Source organism: Aspergillus piperis (genome assembly GCF_003184755.1).
Source record: "Aspergillus piperis CBS 112811 unplaced genomic scaffold BO85scaffold_9, whole genome shotgun sequence".
In the NCBI taxonomy this organism is placed as follows: Eukaryota; Fungi; Ascomycota; class Eurotiomycetes; order Eurotiales; family Aspergillaceae; genus Aspergillus; species Aspergillus piperis.
Window position 1 is genome coordinate 546,126 of NW_020291599.1, and position 14,851 is coordinate 560,976.

At 48.1% G+C, this 14,851-nt stretch overlaps 4 protein-coding genes across 4 annotated transcripts; 2 read left to right on the plus strand and 2 right to left on the minus strand.

The window, feature by feature from the left end:
- Nucleotides 1-2,194: 2,194 nt before the first annotated feature.
- BO85DRAFT_488255 (uncharacterized protein) lies at nucleotides 2,195-2,547 on the minus strand (the record flags this gene model as incomplete). Its single annotated transcript, XM_025663514.1, has 2 exons — nucleotides 2,195-2,215; nucleotides 2,284-2,547. The coding sequence occupies 2 exons, from the start codon at nucleotides 2,545-2,547 to the stop codon at nucleotides 2,195-2,197; spliced, it is 285 nt and encodes a 94-aa protein (XP_025515444.1).
- A 4,121-nt stretch (nucleotides 2,548-6,668) lies between these two features.
- On the plus strand, nucleotides 6,669-8,644 carry BO85DRAFT_305079 (uncharacterized protein). The gene is made up of 2 exons (XM_025655364.1): nucleotides 6,669-6,906; nucleotides 6,976-8,644. The coding sequence occupies exons 1-2, from the start codon at nucleotides 6,807-6,809 to the stop codon at nucleotides 8,631-8,633; spliced, it is 1,758 nt and encodes a 585-aa protein (XP_025515445.1). The 5' UTR covers nucleotides 6,669-6,806; the 3' UTR covers nucleotides 8,634-8,644.
- Nucleotides 8,645-9,289, plus strand: BO85DRAFT_305091 (uncharacterized protein). The gene is made up of 2 exons (XM_025655365.1): nucleotides 8,645-8,998; nucleotides 9,195-9,289. Exon 1 carries the CDS (start codon nucleotides 8,725-8,727, stop codon nucleotides 8,971-8,973), a length of 249 nt encoding a protein of 82 aa, XP_025515446.1. The 5' UTR covers nucleotides 8,645-8,724; the 3' UTR covers nucleotides 8,974-8,998; nucleotides 9,195-9,289.
- Nucleotides 9,290-13,358: 4,069 nt separating this feature from the next.
- BO85DRAFT_421271 (aminoglycoside phosphotransferase family protein) lies at nucleotides 13,359-14,372 on the minus strand (the record flags this gene model as incomplete). Its single annotated transcript, XM_025657924.1, has 1 exon — nucleotides 13,359-14,372. The coding sequence occupies one exon, from the start codon at nucleotides 14,370-14,372 to the stop codon at nucleotides 13,536-13,538; it is 837 nt and encodes a 278-aa protein (XP_025515447.1). The 3' UTR covers nucleotides 13,359-13,535.
- Between the last annotated feature and the right edge of the window lie 479 nt (nucleotides 14,373-14,851).

Genomic DNA, 14,851 nt, shown 5'->3' on the forward strand with positions numbered 1-14,851 from the left:
CAGGATTGGGGAAGAGCTCTCAAGACAGATAGATGAGGGATAAGATGGATAGCTTACGTGGCTAGGTAGGAGAGAGATAGAAGGGAGGAATATTTCGATGGATGGCTGGTGGATGGAAAGAGTAAAAGGAAAGGAGGTCCAAGTCCAGGTCCCGGCCCCGTGTTCCAGTCCAATACGGCTCTCTAACTGCTGCTCATTCTTCAGTCGGGAGAGTTTAAAGCTATGTTTTATATTGGTTTTATCGCGTGTTGAGGAATTGGAGGGGAAGGGAAGGACACGGAGTAAGGAAGAGGAAAAAGGAAAGAAAGAAAGGGCAAAAATTCAGATTTACCGCAATGGGCTTCCCGGAGCACTTACTCGGTCAATCAATGATGTGTGTGTGTGGGTGGGCTTGATTTGTTTTTTCCTTTCCTGTTCCTCAGATCCTTGAAATGCGATCCGCGCTATAACCCTTGCATTTACGTGGAGAACCCACCATTCCCCTGGAGGTCAAAGCGAGCGAGAGCTGCGAATTTGCATGATCTGGTAGCCGCTAGGCTGGGTTCTCGAACAAAGGTCCGATTCTGAACCGGTCTATTTTGCTAACCAGTTCCTGGTAGATTGGCCCTTTCCTGGGTTACATGACAAGAATCGTTCATGGGTTTTGGCTGGTCCGGGGGATGCGGCCCGGGAATTATGGAATGTGACTTGTTCAGGAGAAACGGCGGTGCTACGTACCACGTCGGTTCCCCCATCGTATGGCATTTGACGGGAAGGCAGGAAATAGCAGTGAAAGACAGTGAGAAAGAGGGAGGAATTGAAGAAAAAAAGAGACCGTGTGTGTGTGTGTGTATACTGGACTTTGTGCTCCGTAGCAACCCATACATTAGTGCTGGTCGGCTTAGTGAGTGGTGGTACCCGGCTGTCCTGTGTTTTCGGGTCGTTATCCCTTCCAAATGCATATCCCGGGAGTCGATATCCGTGCGCAATCCAAGCTTTAAGCTATGCATAAAGAATTCAAGGGCCGAAGAAAGTTTTGAGATCGTCTCAAAATAAGGCTAGAGTTCAGGAGGCAATTTCACCCCAATATGAGGCAATATCCGCCCTGGTGAAACGTTTACATATGAATTTGTGACCCCTGGGATTATGAATGGTATCAACAACATTCTCGGAAACTTTGGCGATCGTAAGAAGTTCCCAAAGTCGTAAGCTTTATTCATGGGATGGAAGACGTCGATGGCCAATCCACTACTACTCCAGGTGAATGCCTGAGTGTATGGCACCAGCCACAGCAACATACCGTAGATCATGTCGTGCAAGATCCAGACGGTTCTATGATCTACAGTGCCGTACTCAGTAGAGTTGAGGCCACTGTGTTCCTGGCTGACGCCCTACTTCGACCAGTCCCAAAGGAGGAATGGCAGACTACCTATAGAGGAAATAGGCAACGGGCGTTGTGTTCACACAACAGCATCACCGTCCCTGTTGTTGTTTCCAGCCTGCGCGTCCTGTCGGATATCTTTCGTAGTGACTAAGGTCGGGCGGGAGTACTCCGTAAGACACCGGCGGCACCTGCTGTTCATCATTCTTTGTCTGCAAGCTGCACTTGATGCATGGTGCCTTATCCGGTGCTTCAAAGCCGCTGTTTGACGTGATGCAGCTGCGTCCAGTAGCGTCCTTCCATCCCCGTTGGCTTCTAGTCAGCAATCGATCATAGTGTCGGCACTTTCGCAGGTCAGGAGAGCAGTCGACAATGGCGGAGCCGAGTAAAGGCCGTATGGGCGATACTGTTTCTATACAGTTCAGCTCTGTGTTTGATTGTAAACGAGTCAACTCGGTGTATCAACCTCGATTGAGCATGAATATGGTAGAGAGAGAGAGATAGACATGGAATCCCCTTCAGCTGCGACCAGTGGCGCATTAATGCCGCGGGACGACCCCACATCATGTGACGGAGGAGCTGTCTTGTGACTCGGGGGTGGGCCTTTGCCACTGCGGGTTTGTTTGGTTTTGCCCCCACGTTAAAGGGGGCGGGCGGGAGATGAGGTAACATCAGTCAGTACTCAGTCCTCTGTCACTAGTTGCTAGCTAGCTAACTAGCTGTATTATGTACACTGGCACTCTGGCAGGTGGCATCTGCATCGACTCGCTTCTACGCCACAGAGCAATAGTCGCCTCTGCCTGTTCTACCAGCAAGGTAGGCGTCCTGATGTTGTCAATGGTCCTCGGCAACTTTCTGTCGGCATGGACGTCAGCTCCCTCGATCAAGTGTGGATTGCTTTTTCTTGCCTTCCACTGGTGTACCGCGGGAGTCCCTCGGATGCCCTCATCGGTTGACGGATTCTCCCGGACAATCGAGGTCATCTCGAACAATGACAACCAATTGTCAATGAACAGTTGGTTGATACCCCGAGAATTTGTGAAGCCCTTCCTACATGGGGAATCATGAGATAGCGGGTTCCAACCACGGTATAATTTCACCTCTCCTTCAGCATCGTCATCATCATCCGGAGAGTTTACCTGGGTAGGCTCAACAACACGGAGAGTATGGAGCATTTCCCATCCCATTGTTAGGGAATGACTGGGACTTCCCATAAGCTTAACCGGTCAATGTACCCAGATAAGAATGTAGCTTCGTAGAATTCTGGAAAATGGGCGTCACCCATGGGTTCTCTCTTTTCTTCATGGCACACGCCTGCAAGAGGTACGCCTGATGAATCGGAGTGTGGTCGAGTGGGCTAGGGCGCAGCTACGTGGCTCCCTCTAGAAGCATCGCTGTGGAACGATTCCATGCATGAAAGATGGCAGCTGAGCACTTGGATCATTGAAAGCGGAGGTGTCCGCCCCCCAGCTGCAAGCGAAGCGAATAAGCTCACCATGTTGACGGGTTTCCCTGATTTCCACCTGCCAACAGAGCTTTGGTGCCTAGGAGATAATGCTGCTCTTGGTTATTGTCTGCATTGAATATGCAAGAAAGACGGGTGGGCTCAATTATTAGCTATGGAGCTTTACTTACTATCTACTTACTTACGTTCGCAAATGCCGATCTTGACTTAGTACTTGACTATCACTGTCTAATTAATAGCGCCTGTCTAGTCTTGGTAAGAGTTTATATCATTGCGGGGTTTACCTGGGCCATCCGTCCCCCGATATTAACTTCTCCTCCCTAACATAGGAGAGTGTGTATGAGTGTGTATAGAGTAGTACCTTCCCCATGCTACGGGGCATTCCGTAGTATGACGTTTACTATCCGGCAATGCGATCGGCTTTAACCAGCAAGTGACCACAACGTGAACCGCCTTGCAGATCGTTCAACGTCGCCGCTACTACTCAGTACTAACTCGACAGGGCCTTGTGAGGCTTGGAAACTCCCTTTGGGCCCCAATAAGCCGACGAGGTCACAACCCCTCCACATTCAGCCCCTGGAACTTCTTCTTTTGCTTTTTCTATTTTTTTTTTCTGATAATTTCTTTTGAACTTCCCGTATTTCATACATCGGAGAAAATTTGGAGATGGTTTGGATGAAGATGGAAAAACAATCTACACCAACGGGAAGCCCGCCTTAGTGAAGCAACTAACTACTGTACAGGCAGATGACGGCTTTTACTCCGAAGATGAAACAGCAACTTTTTATTTTCAGTTTACAACTCATCCATCAGGTGTTCGGGGAGGGAACCTGGACCTTTGACGTGGAACATCACATGATTGTAAAACGTGGGCTGACGGCTTGGGAACTGGCTGGCACTGGCTGTCAGTTTCCAAAAGGGCAGTGGTGATGGTGAATCGGGCGGATCTTCTGAATCCTAGTTCCCCGAACCACTCACCCGGGGATCCGCGATGAAGGATCAAGTGTGGCGTTTTAGTCTATTATTGATATTGTTATTATCCGCAACGGGGCGTTTGGGAAGTTTTTGCAAGGCCCCGTGACAGGAAAAAAAAAAGGGGGGGGTGGTGGTAGGGTGGGAAGGAAAGGGCTAAACCGAACAGGCGGGTAATCAATCCAGGTATCTATGTACTACTCCTTGTGAACGATTGTATCATACGTGCTGTATGTAGTATTTTCCCCCATTATTTTTTTATTTACATTTTGTTGTTTGGGGATATACTACTATCTACCTACCGTTTCCCGCAAAGATAGCATCACAAGTACTTTAGTGACAGCTGGCAGGATTTTCGCCTTGTGACTGTGGACGGGGTGAGGAATGAGCGAACGCTTATACTCTGTTGTTGGGTCACTCAGATTAGGTATACCAGTCTCCTGAGACCGGTATTCGGAAGGGATACATAGTCATTGGACATGTGTACTTTAAATCTCAAATCAAAAGTGCTTTGGGGTATCGTGGCTTGGAGGGTAAAAGGGCATTGGAGACTTGCAATTCACGGTACATACATACATAACTGCAGCAGACTTCAAAGGGAGCAATGAACTGATAAGAGGAAGGAGAACTATGTAGGTGTGAGATGATCATCCAGATCGGAAACGCTGCGCTCTTTCCCCGGTATGCGACTCCGCCTGGGGCATTTTGCGAAGGTACATACCATCACCGGCTAATAAGAACAAACAGTAAGGAAGATCAGTGCTCAGGCCATTTCAGCCGGGATGATTGAACCATCCACGTCGACATATCATATGGATGTAGAAAGTCAGAGTTCGATCAGACACGCTTGAGCCTAAAAGGGGATCAGGATCGATAAATTGGGGATGAGGTCAAGTGCCGGAATGCCCGGTTTCAGAACTAAGTCGGGTAGTCTGTGTGTAAGATGTTGATGTCCAAGAGACCGGGTAACAGGAACGTGGCTTGGGGAGGTGCCCAGAATGTAGACCGTAAAACCCATGGTTTCCTTAGTCACATTTGGATATCAAGAATCTGCCCGAAACTAAGCATGTCCGTGACGAAAGCAGTTGAACTGAATCGAGCAATAAGTCACTAGTCAGCAGGACACAACAATAATAGCCCAGCGGTGGGTGGTTGGTGAATTGTCAAATGCCCCTGACGAGGCGAGGGATTAGGCACAGTGCCTAGATTGACAGTGATGATGGAAATGGATCTGGATGCTGGGTACAATGATGGAAGTGGCTATCATCGTTAGGTCTTCAATAGTAATGATCATTAACCCGATTCCTACAGTATGCCAGCCCTGGCGAGTTGAGAAGTGCGGAGTGATATCAGCAGCACTTCGCCTCGGCCAATCGTTCGGGACCCATTTTTGAGAAGTCAAGTGACCCGATCGATTGACTGGTGAACTGTTAAAGATGCCTTGTCCTTAGTCAGCCGAGGCGATGGTCACAGGACGGGTTGATCTTTGTTTGAATGTTTGTCTAGAACGATCCCCTGTGGCCTTTTTTCTCCCTCCCCCTGTTGTTGTTATTGCTATCTCTCCAGGGGTTTTGCTTTGTCGGTGATGCATACATAGTGCTGCCGGTCCGAGATGAAGCGAGAACCAGGGTGAATCAAGGCATCAGGTCACAAAAACTTTGAGGCTTTTTTGAAGGTGATCCATTTGGGGGGCTGTTGTCCATACCTGAACGGTATTAGTATGTATCTATCCAGATCCAGGGTCAAGCTTCATCTGGTTGCAAGTGTTGGGGGGTGGGTGTAGACGCATTCACCGATGTATAGCTGGCCCTACTGGGTTTAGTGAAGTACCTGCCTTCCTACTTGACTAGTAGTATTGTTCTTCAATACCAGTTTCGTACTTTGTTCCAAAGTGGGACTCCGGAAACAGACCGATGGTAATATTACCGGTGTTATAACGACGTATGAAATACCAGTAGACCCACGGGGGTACTCCGGATGTACCATTGCGAAAGGGGAAATTTGAATTTCAGAAAAATCGGAAAATCGGAAAATGGAAAAATAAAAAAATAAAAAAAAAAGAACGCAAATAATCCCAAGATTAATCACACATCCGGGACCACGGATGGGGAGGAGGCGCGGCTAGGAGCCCATCCTTGTACTTACCGCCATCCCCCCATCGCTGGTCAACCACAGTACCTCTCCCTCGGTACGTACCCCCATCGGACTTTTCTCTTGTGGCCACCGTCAAATTCCCATTTTCTGCCATTTTCTGCCTCTTTTTCCCTTTTTTTCCCCTTGTACTGAACCCGTTACCAGTTCATACCGGACACTCACTCATCCACCCTCCCTCCCTCTTCCCCCCAATTCTCCACCGACCCGTCCGTTAACTATCTTGCCTTTTCCTCTTTTCTTCGTCCGCTCCACCAGCCAGACTAAGGTTCTCCTCCCCCATATTCCCCTTCGATTTTTTCCCTTCCTTCTTTCCTCCTTCACTCATTCCTCTCGCCCATCACCCTCAATCCTCATCCCCACGTCCATCCCCGACCTCCCTGAACCGGCCATATCTACATACTTCGCGCCAGTACGCCTGAACCTTCGTTCAATCTTCACCCACCCGGACCGTTTTTCGTTTTCGGTCGTTTCTCTCTTGGATAGGTAGTACTGGAAAGTGTGAAGGATCCGCTTACGGAACCGGCTTCGATCAATCGACCTACCCCGGATCGATCTCTCTTGCGCCATACCACCCTCCATCTCGCACAGCAATTGTTGAACTCGACACCTGCTGCACTTGACAGGCAGCTTGGGCGCCACTTTCAATCTCAATCGACTTTCTGCAGCACGCTGCAGAACTCAAACTTGGAGGCGTTACTCTCAGTAACCTTGGAGGATCGAAGAGGTCTATTTCGCAACTTCTCGCGCCGAACGACCACGCTTGGGGGAGACGGCGACCCCGAAACTACACTCCTAAGGGGAAGAAAAGAATCGTTTGAGGAACTTCAACATATTCGAAATTGTGGCGTCGTTAGAATGGCTTCGCGTTTTTCAACCCCCGTTCTGACGGTGGATACGGCCAAGATCCATAAGGTCGACACAGCCAATGCGCAAAGTCTTCATGGCATGTGGATGGGTAAGTGCATCTTGTACCGTTGCGTGTATCAGTCGCGTCTGGTGGCTGACAATTGACCTCCGAATTTAGTCTTTTCGAAATGTGCCGACTATATGGAGGAAGGCCGACGTCTGGAAAATCTGAGCTGGCGACTCTGGACACGTGAGACCTTCTGTGTGGAGCCGGAGACCTCCAGCACTACCTCAGTTTTGCCACTCCTTCGTTCCGAAGCTGGGGATTTGCCAGAACTTTCCGCGAGTGTCGAATCGGCGGCGTCGGAGCAAGCTGAGCGGATAGAGCATCACATTAAACGCCCGAAGTGCTTGGACTATAAGCCGGCGGTGGTGCGTGAGGATTCTATGGCCAGCCTCGCTCGCGGAAAGGAAAAGCATATCACATCTTTAGGTTTGGAACGGATGGTGCTGAACATTAAGGAGAAGAAACACCTTGAACCCATTTCCACCGTCATGTCGACAGTCGAGCCCCCTGTTGTCGATATCACACCACGTCCTTCGACCCCTACTCCCGCCACCCCTCCTTCTGTCTCTACTGCGAGGCGGACGCCAACCCCGCCCCCGTACCCTCTCAGCCAACAACCGAACCAGTCCACTGAGTCTTGCTCGACTACTGCGCCCGAATGCAATGATAGCGATAACAATGGCAATACCGCCGGGTCTGATACTAGCGTTTCTTCGTCCGGCATTCTTACCCGATCCGAATTGATCAAGTCGCCAAGCATCGTCCGCGGATTCTCTCCCTCTGTCATCTCTTCGTCATACCGGTCGCAACCTAGATTGGCTGCCGAACCTGGCCCGGCCAAACCTCCAGCACAGCTCAAGCCCACTCCCTTCAAGAAGAAGGGCGGCATGTTCACTCTCGGAGGCTCGTCGGGTGACGACGATGAAAGCTCTTTCGAGGATCGCATGGCAATGCAAGGGCCCCATCGCAGTTCTCTTTCTGATGAATTGAGTAAGCCTTCGGCTAGTGGCCAGGATCTCAGGAAAAAGGTGGCTTCCTTCAGGGACCAGAATGAAATCATCAAGCCCATCCGTGAACGTGCTATGGATAACGAAGATGCCGTCGAGACGGACGATGAGGTTTCTGAGAGTGCTATCGAGGACTCGGACTCGGACTGGGAAGATTCGATCACGGAAAGCGGCCGATCCAGTGTTGAGGAGAAGGAACTCTTCCAGCGTGTGGATTCCCGGCCCAACCTTGTTTCGCGTCGCTCCCTTCTCACCATGATGATGCATCAGCCTACTAAGATGGGAGCTCCGACCCGGTCTAGTCCAGCCCTCCAACGCTCGCGTCTCACTTCCCCCAACGGTCCCTCGATCCCTGCATCGCCGCCTGAGGACGATGATGAGAACCTGACGATGCGTGGTCCCGACGTACCTCGCTCGAAGCCCATCATCATGAAGCCCGCCCCGCAGTCTGTTGCCCACTCCCCACGGACAACTCGTCGCAACATGCTCGCTACCGAATTGACCGAGTCTCTCCGCCGACACTTGTTGTGGGAACGTCAACAGAAGAGTGCGACTGCCAACGCGTTTTTGAAGCGCAGACATACGGCGCATGACATGGCCAATCTACAAGAATACCCTGGACCGAAGGGATCTAAGGGACAGGCAGCCGGCCAGGCCGGTGGTCCTGCAACCAAGGCTACCAGTCAGGGTAAGGACAAAACCGGATCCTTTACTCATTACACCGACTTTGGACCTTGGGAATATCATGTGAAGGGGTGGTGAAACCCTTGACTGATGGTTCGACTTACGTCTTCGCCTTCATTATCTGTGTCAAAGCATGTCCTTTCTTCTGGATCGGTAATGTTTGTTGACTATGATACCCGATACTCGAACGGCTACTCCTTGTTTCTCGTTTCTTTTCTTTTCCAAAACATGTAAAGACCGCCGACTGATTATCATCCTTGTGACACGTACCATCACGACTGCATTGCATATTGGCGCACCTAGGGATCATACGGCTGTTATATCCGACCTAATGCGTTTCGGGTCATTGTTTTGCTTTTTTTCCCCTTTTTTTCCCTTTTCCTTTCATCTTACCCCATCTTTCAACATTGCATTGTGAGGCTGTCTGCTGTCATTATATATGGGCCATGGGAGGGACAAACGCCTTTTATTACATCCTTAATTTCGCTTGTACAGATGAAATTTCCTCTTTGGCGATGCATGGTCGGATACGGTCTTCATTGTCTTGTTTTCTTTTTCTTTTTTTCACTTCTTCTTATGGGTGGACATACTGAAAAGAAAAGAGGGTTTTATTGTTTTTCTCTAAATATGGATGTGATCGGGCCAGGGAGTGAGACAGCCTGCGTTTGATTATTTTGAAGCGGCAGAAAAACATTGCAAACATGCATCTTGGGAACAGCCAGTTTAGCTCTTCTTGATACCAGATACCACTACTTGTTGCTTGACTTGAAACCCGGACCATACCATTCCAGGGTCTTTTTTTTCACATTTTCCGCCGCCTAACTTTTGCGCACGTTATCACCGATGTATGCTACAGTGAGATTGCTATTTGTTGTTTTTCCACCCCCAACCCAAACCAAAAGAAATCTAGCGAAATAGAAAATCCACTTTGGATATGATATGAGATACAACATTCCTTGATTTAGCTGAACAGTAAAGTAAAAAAGTAATGAGGAAACCTAAATAGAGAAGATAGCGAAAGTGGTGTGTGTGGTGACGCGACTCTGCACCGAAGCCATCCATCCATCCATCCAAACCATGGTGTGGTGGTCTCCGGCGGGCCTGGGCTACGGCGCACTGACACGTAGCATGGGCAGAAAATAATCACAATAAAATAATAATAGCACATAATAATAATAATAAAAAATAAATAAAAATTGAATAGGAGGGTAGGGAAGAGTACTTAGTAAGTAGGTAGATGAGGGGAACTCCTCCCCAACCCTCGAACCACCAGTCGTACCTGGTCAGAGATCTAGAATCTCGCGCACTGATCCCTTTCCCTTCCCTTCCCTACCCTACCCTACATTTCACATGCGCCCGATATTAAGATCCCCCCATGAGGAAACGGGACGGGAATAGGATAGTGACAAAGAAAAAGTAAGAACTCAAAAAGAAAATATAAATGGAAATGAGAGGGAGGCGAAAAACGAGCTGGAAATAGAAGCTTGAAGCTTGAGGCTATGTATGTTTGTATGTATGTATGGTTTGTAAAACCATCTACGCAATATTAAACTACGAAGTTGAGTTTTCTCAACGATGATAAGAAGAAGCATGATGGAAGGTAGTTAAGGTAAGGAAGGCAAAAAAGAGACATCTCGGGGTTCCCGTTCCCCCCTCCCCCACCTCAGTCCTTGTCATACCCCAACCACCACCACCAACAACAATAACAATCTATGACAGATTGCTGCTGCGCCCTTGGAGGAACAAGGGGGTGTGGAGAGGTGTCGGGGGGGAAAGGTATGACGGGGACCAAAAAAGCCTGAAAAGCCGACTGAACCGGGATCGGATGGGGATTATTACTCCAGGGTCACATCAGGTTCACATCATGGTCTGAACCCATCATAGTATAGTTGCTGGATAGATAACATCATCATCTAAACTAGTTCGATTCACCGAACTACTACGATTAGTTGGTGGTGGTGCTGGGTCCACGAGATCTTAGTATAGTTCTATTTAGCTTTTCTTCGATGGAATAAGGATGGATACATGCAGATCAGGGAGAAAAAAAAAAGTGTGTGAGTGAAAGAGAGTGTTTGCGCGCATGTGTTCATAAAGTATATCGGGGTCGACTAGATCAAGAAAACCCGGTCGGGAATTTGCGTCACTTGTTGGATGGAAGCTGTTCGATTGAGTTAGACGTGCGGTTTTTGTCGGAACTTTGTCATGTCTTGGAAGGTTAACTTTGTTTTTCTAAATCTGTTTATTTTGTTCTGTCCATGTGCTTTTTGGTTTATGGGTTAAGCATATTAGTCCGAGGTATTAGTTGATGGAGTACTTTGATGGATGATGAGTTGGTGAAAGATATTGTTTGTCAGGTATTAAGATTAACTTCAACTGGATGAGGTGCAGCAGCAGCTCGTAATCAGCCCCTGTTAGAGTTGGAAAACGGTCGCAAGCATTCTTCTACCTGTCTGTTCTAGACTCTCTCTCTCTCTCTCTCCCGTGAAGACTCGAGCTCAACAACTGCCGTATGCGAATGAAACTGCCGTGGAGGCTATTGCGCAGTGCCGTTGGAAATAAGCAGGTCATCTGCGTAAGCCTTGCAGATTTACTGGGCGAGAAGAAGTCAAATTCTATCTATAGTAGGATCTCGTATCTGTCTACTTCTGTCTACATTCATTGATACAATGCCATATCGTAGAGCTGCGATTTGTGTAACGGTATGCAACCGGAATAGCGGACTAATTCCCAGTATAAAGTTCGGTATAAGTTGCATTGGCCCTGGTCTCGTGCGCACTGACATCTTCATTGCTTCAACCACAATGACGTAACGCGGGTACTCCCAGGAAAACCGGAGTTGAAGTAGTATGGAGTGGACTCTTCTTACTAATGAATTAACTACTCCGTAGATTGTTGCATTCAACAGAATCCCTCGGACCGCTGTAATCCGTTCATGTGTGTCGAACAGGTCGCATTCCTTAGCTGAGACTAACTAGGTGTCATCAAATTAGCTAGGTAACTAGTAACCACCGCAGTAGACACCAGAATAACAACACGCACAAATGGTAACCAACCGAATTTCACGCGCAAAAAAGCAAACATAAGCACAATCCCGAAAAAGGGTCGGATCGGATCCATTGGAAGGAAGAAAAGCATACTTGTGTACTCTGTAAGGAAAGTAAGAAGAGAAATTACATTATTTTTCCCTTTTCCCTCCTGATTTTCCTCTTAATTCTCCACAATATCTCCCTGAATCTCCCGATCACCTGAACCAATGATGACTCGAGTTCCCTGCAAACCTGCAAACTCTGACGTCCGAGTCTGCCCGAAAACGTGGAGCAAAAGCCAGCCCGTGGTTCTCTCAAACACCCAGACCACGGCGGTGGATTCAACCCCGACCACCAGTGCAAAGCGGCTGAGGGGGAACTTGGCCCAAAAGAGTTTACTGCCCCTGCAGAAAGTCGGGGTGGACGCCGCGCGAGTGGTTTTTTGTCAGCTGAGAGGGGGTGGTACCTCTCCACTCTTTCCCTTGTGTCAATTCCCAGGATTACCTTGTTGCTAAGTAGTTTAGTTTTTCAAATTGCGGGTCTTTCTCTCTTGTGGAGCGAAATTTGAGATCGGGCAGCCAAGTGATTCGTTCCCCCCCGAACAAAGTAGCCTTCACCGGTACTGTGAGTGCTGTTATACAGTGACACTGTATCTGAGTGACAGATGCTGTACTCGGGCTGATTCGGGATAGTTGTAAGTTATTCTATCCTTCCTTACTAATTCTCACCTTCAGCCTCCCTCATTCATATCGATCGCTATACGGACTATCCATCCATCAATAATCTTGATTTCTTCACGCTCGTTTCAATGCCTTGATGGCTACTGGAAGTGGAGCAGTAACACCTACTACATACATCACCTTGAATCAATCAACCCTCGACACCCTGCTTACTAAACTAATTTTCTCTCCATCATTTCCTACCTTGTAGAGAGATACACACACACACACACACACACACACCCACCGAGGCCCTGAAATAATAATACGTACCATGAATAATAACAACCAATAACCAACGGTGCCCGACCGAGCCAACTGAACAACCAACCAACGAGCGAGCCAAACCAGCAACCGGCTACCACCCGGCCCGACTCCCCAATGCAGCTCGGCATGCCGAAACTTCCTTGTTCCTTCCTTTCCCATCCACATCCATGCATACATACACAATGGGGTATATTCGGAACAATACCAGACAAAAACTTAACTAACTTAAGACACCGAATATCTTGATTATATCATTTGCTCTTCTATTTCTCCGAGAACATTCTGAACTCTAATTTCCCGCACACTATTTTTTTATTTTTTGCCTTCTTCGCTCGCTCACCGTTTTTCACACGGCCCCATTATATGTACGTGTTCACTTTTTTGACCGCATATAACATATGCACACTAATTATGTGGGTGGGTGAGTGGGTGAATCTAGACTTGGCTATTCTTGTTGTAAGCTGATTGTCTAGACTCGGAGGACTTAGTTAACTTGTTATCTTGTTTTCTGTCTTCTTTTCTTGCTACTTGCTATTTGATAGTTTAGTTAGTTACATTGTAGTATTATGCCTCGGCACGTGGCGGAGCGGAAAGGTAGGTTATTTGTTTCAGCCTAACTATTATTCTTTTTCAGTTAGTTTCCTTTTCTCAGTATAGTATGTATGACGACGGTCGTTGAGGCTGACCGGGGCGCGCGCATGGATCATTGATCGGGGAAATGCCGAGCTAGGTACGTATTTATTTTGCTTGGTTGTTTGTTTGTTTGTCACTCTGCTGTTAAGTAAGTTACCGCACTGGTCTGCTCCGTTGACCGGTCGGTCGGGGGAGGGCCCCCGCTTACTCTTGGCGGGTCACATGATATCAGATTAATGAACTTATAGATCTATACAACTTACAACAAATGTTAACCAGCGTAGCAAAAAGAAACGAAAAACAACAGATAAAACAAAGGGCCATACCTACCCATATTAATTACCACCATAATAACAAGTCCTAAGAAGATCCCCCGGCTGATCAAACCTCTCCCAAAGCACCCTCTCCGCCTCTAATTCATCATCATACCTCCTCATCACCTTCTTCAACCCACCATACCAATCCGGAACATCATAAAGCGTATAAAACGCCTTCGTATACTCCCAATACTCCGGAAACCACCCAGAAAACTGCCAATCAACGATCCCAGCAACCTTCCCATCACGAACAATGATATTCCTCTTCGCGATATCCGCATGTGTGAAACACGTCCGATAGTATGATCCGGATCGTTCATGACACTTCGTGACAGCTTCGCCATATACCTTCGTAGTATCTTCTATCGGGATCGTTCCGCGCAGAAACTCATGAAATTCGTTAATGGTTTTGAACGGCCCAAAGGGCCAGCTTCCCACTCGGATGTCATAACATTTTCCTCGTTCTGCGGAAGCTACAAGACCTTCCTGGGGTGGTGTGAGTTGTCGGAGTTGATCGATGTAGCTAGCAATTTCTTGGATCACTGCTTGTTTGTTTGTAGATGTGAAGTTGGGTTTGCGCCATATTTCTTGGAGATTATCGCCTTTGATGTAGTCCATTTCGATGTAGACGCGTCCCTCGCTGGCTGGGTATGTGCGATGGACTTTGGGGACGGGGATGGTGGTGTGTTGCGCGACGTATCGCAGGCCTTCTAGTTCGGCGGGGAAACATGGTCCTTTGATGAGTCGCGTGTCGCTCACTCTTACTACGCTGGGTGAGAAGGTGCCGTAGCGCTTTTTGCCGAGCCATAGTCGACTTCGAAGATAGAGTGTTACTATTGACTCGTGTATTGGCATAGTTGGAGGTATGATCTGAAAGCCTGAAGTCAGGCAAAGCCGACTATGACTGGGTTGATCTGCTGATCATTCAAAAGCTTGGTGCTACCATACTGAGGGCCATGACATCTTTGGCTAGATACTTGGGTTCATCAGAGAGGCGTTGTAAATGCATATGAATATGCTTCACGATCGCTTCTGATCACGTGTACAGTATACTTCGGCTGCATTATTGGCAGCGATGACCAGCCACTCTGAGGTTACTTGGTGGGTAGGTCCAGGTCAAAGCGTGGATGGGTACGTAACAGCACGAGTGTTCATAACTTGAATGTGATTTGTATCAATTGTGGATCAAGTCTGTCTTCTGGTTGTCTTACAAAGAAAAGACTTGTGTAAAGCGAACTAAGTCACTAGCGGAAGGATTATGTAGAGTAATACATTCATTCTTACGGCCCAGACAACCGGCTGGCCCCCTTCAGACATCCCGAGATCCTGATTCG

What these genes read in the sequence shown, in the direction of transcription:
- BO85DRAFT_305079 (XM_025655364.1), top strand. Translation starts at nt 6,807, where the DNA reads ATGGCTTCGCGTTTTTCAACCCCCGTTCTGACGGTGGATACGGCCAAG. An exon ending in TCTTCATGGCATGTGGATGG is followed by an intron (nt 6,907 to 6,975) that starts GTAAGTGCATCT and finishes CTCCGAATTTAG; the next exon opens with TCTTTTCGAAATGTGCCGAC.
- BO85DRAFT_305091 (XM_025655365.1), top strand. Translation starts at nt 8,725, where the DNA reads ATGATACCCGATACTCGAACGGCTACTCCTTGTTTCTCGTTTCTTTTC.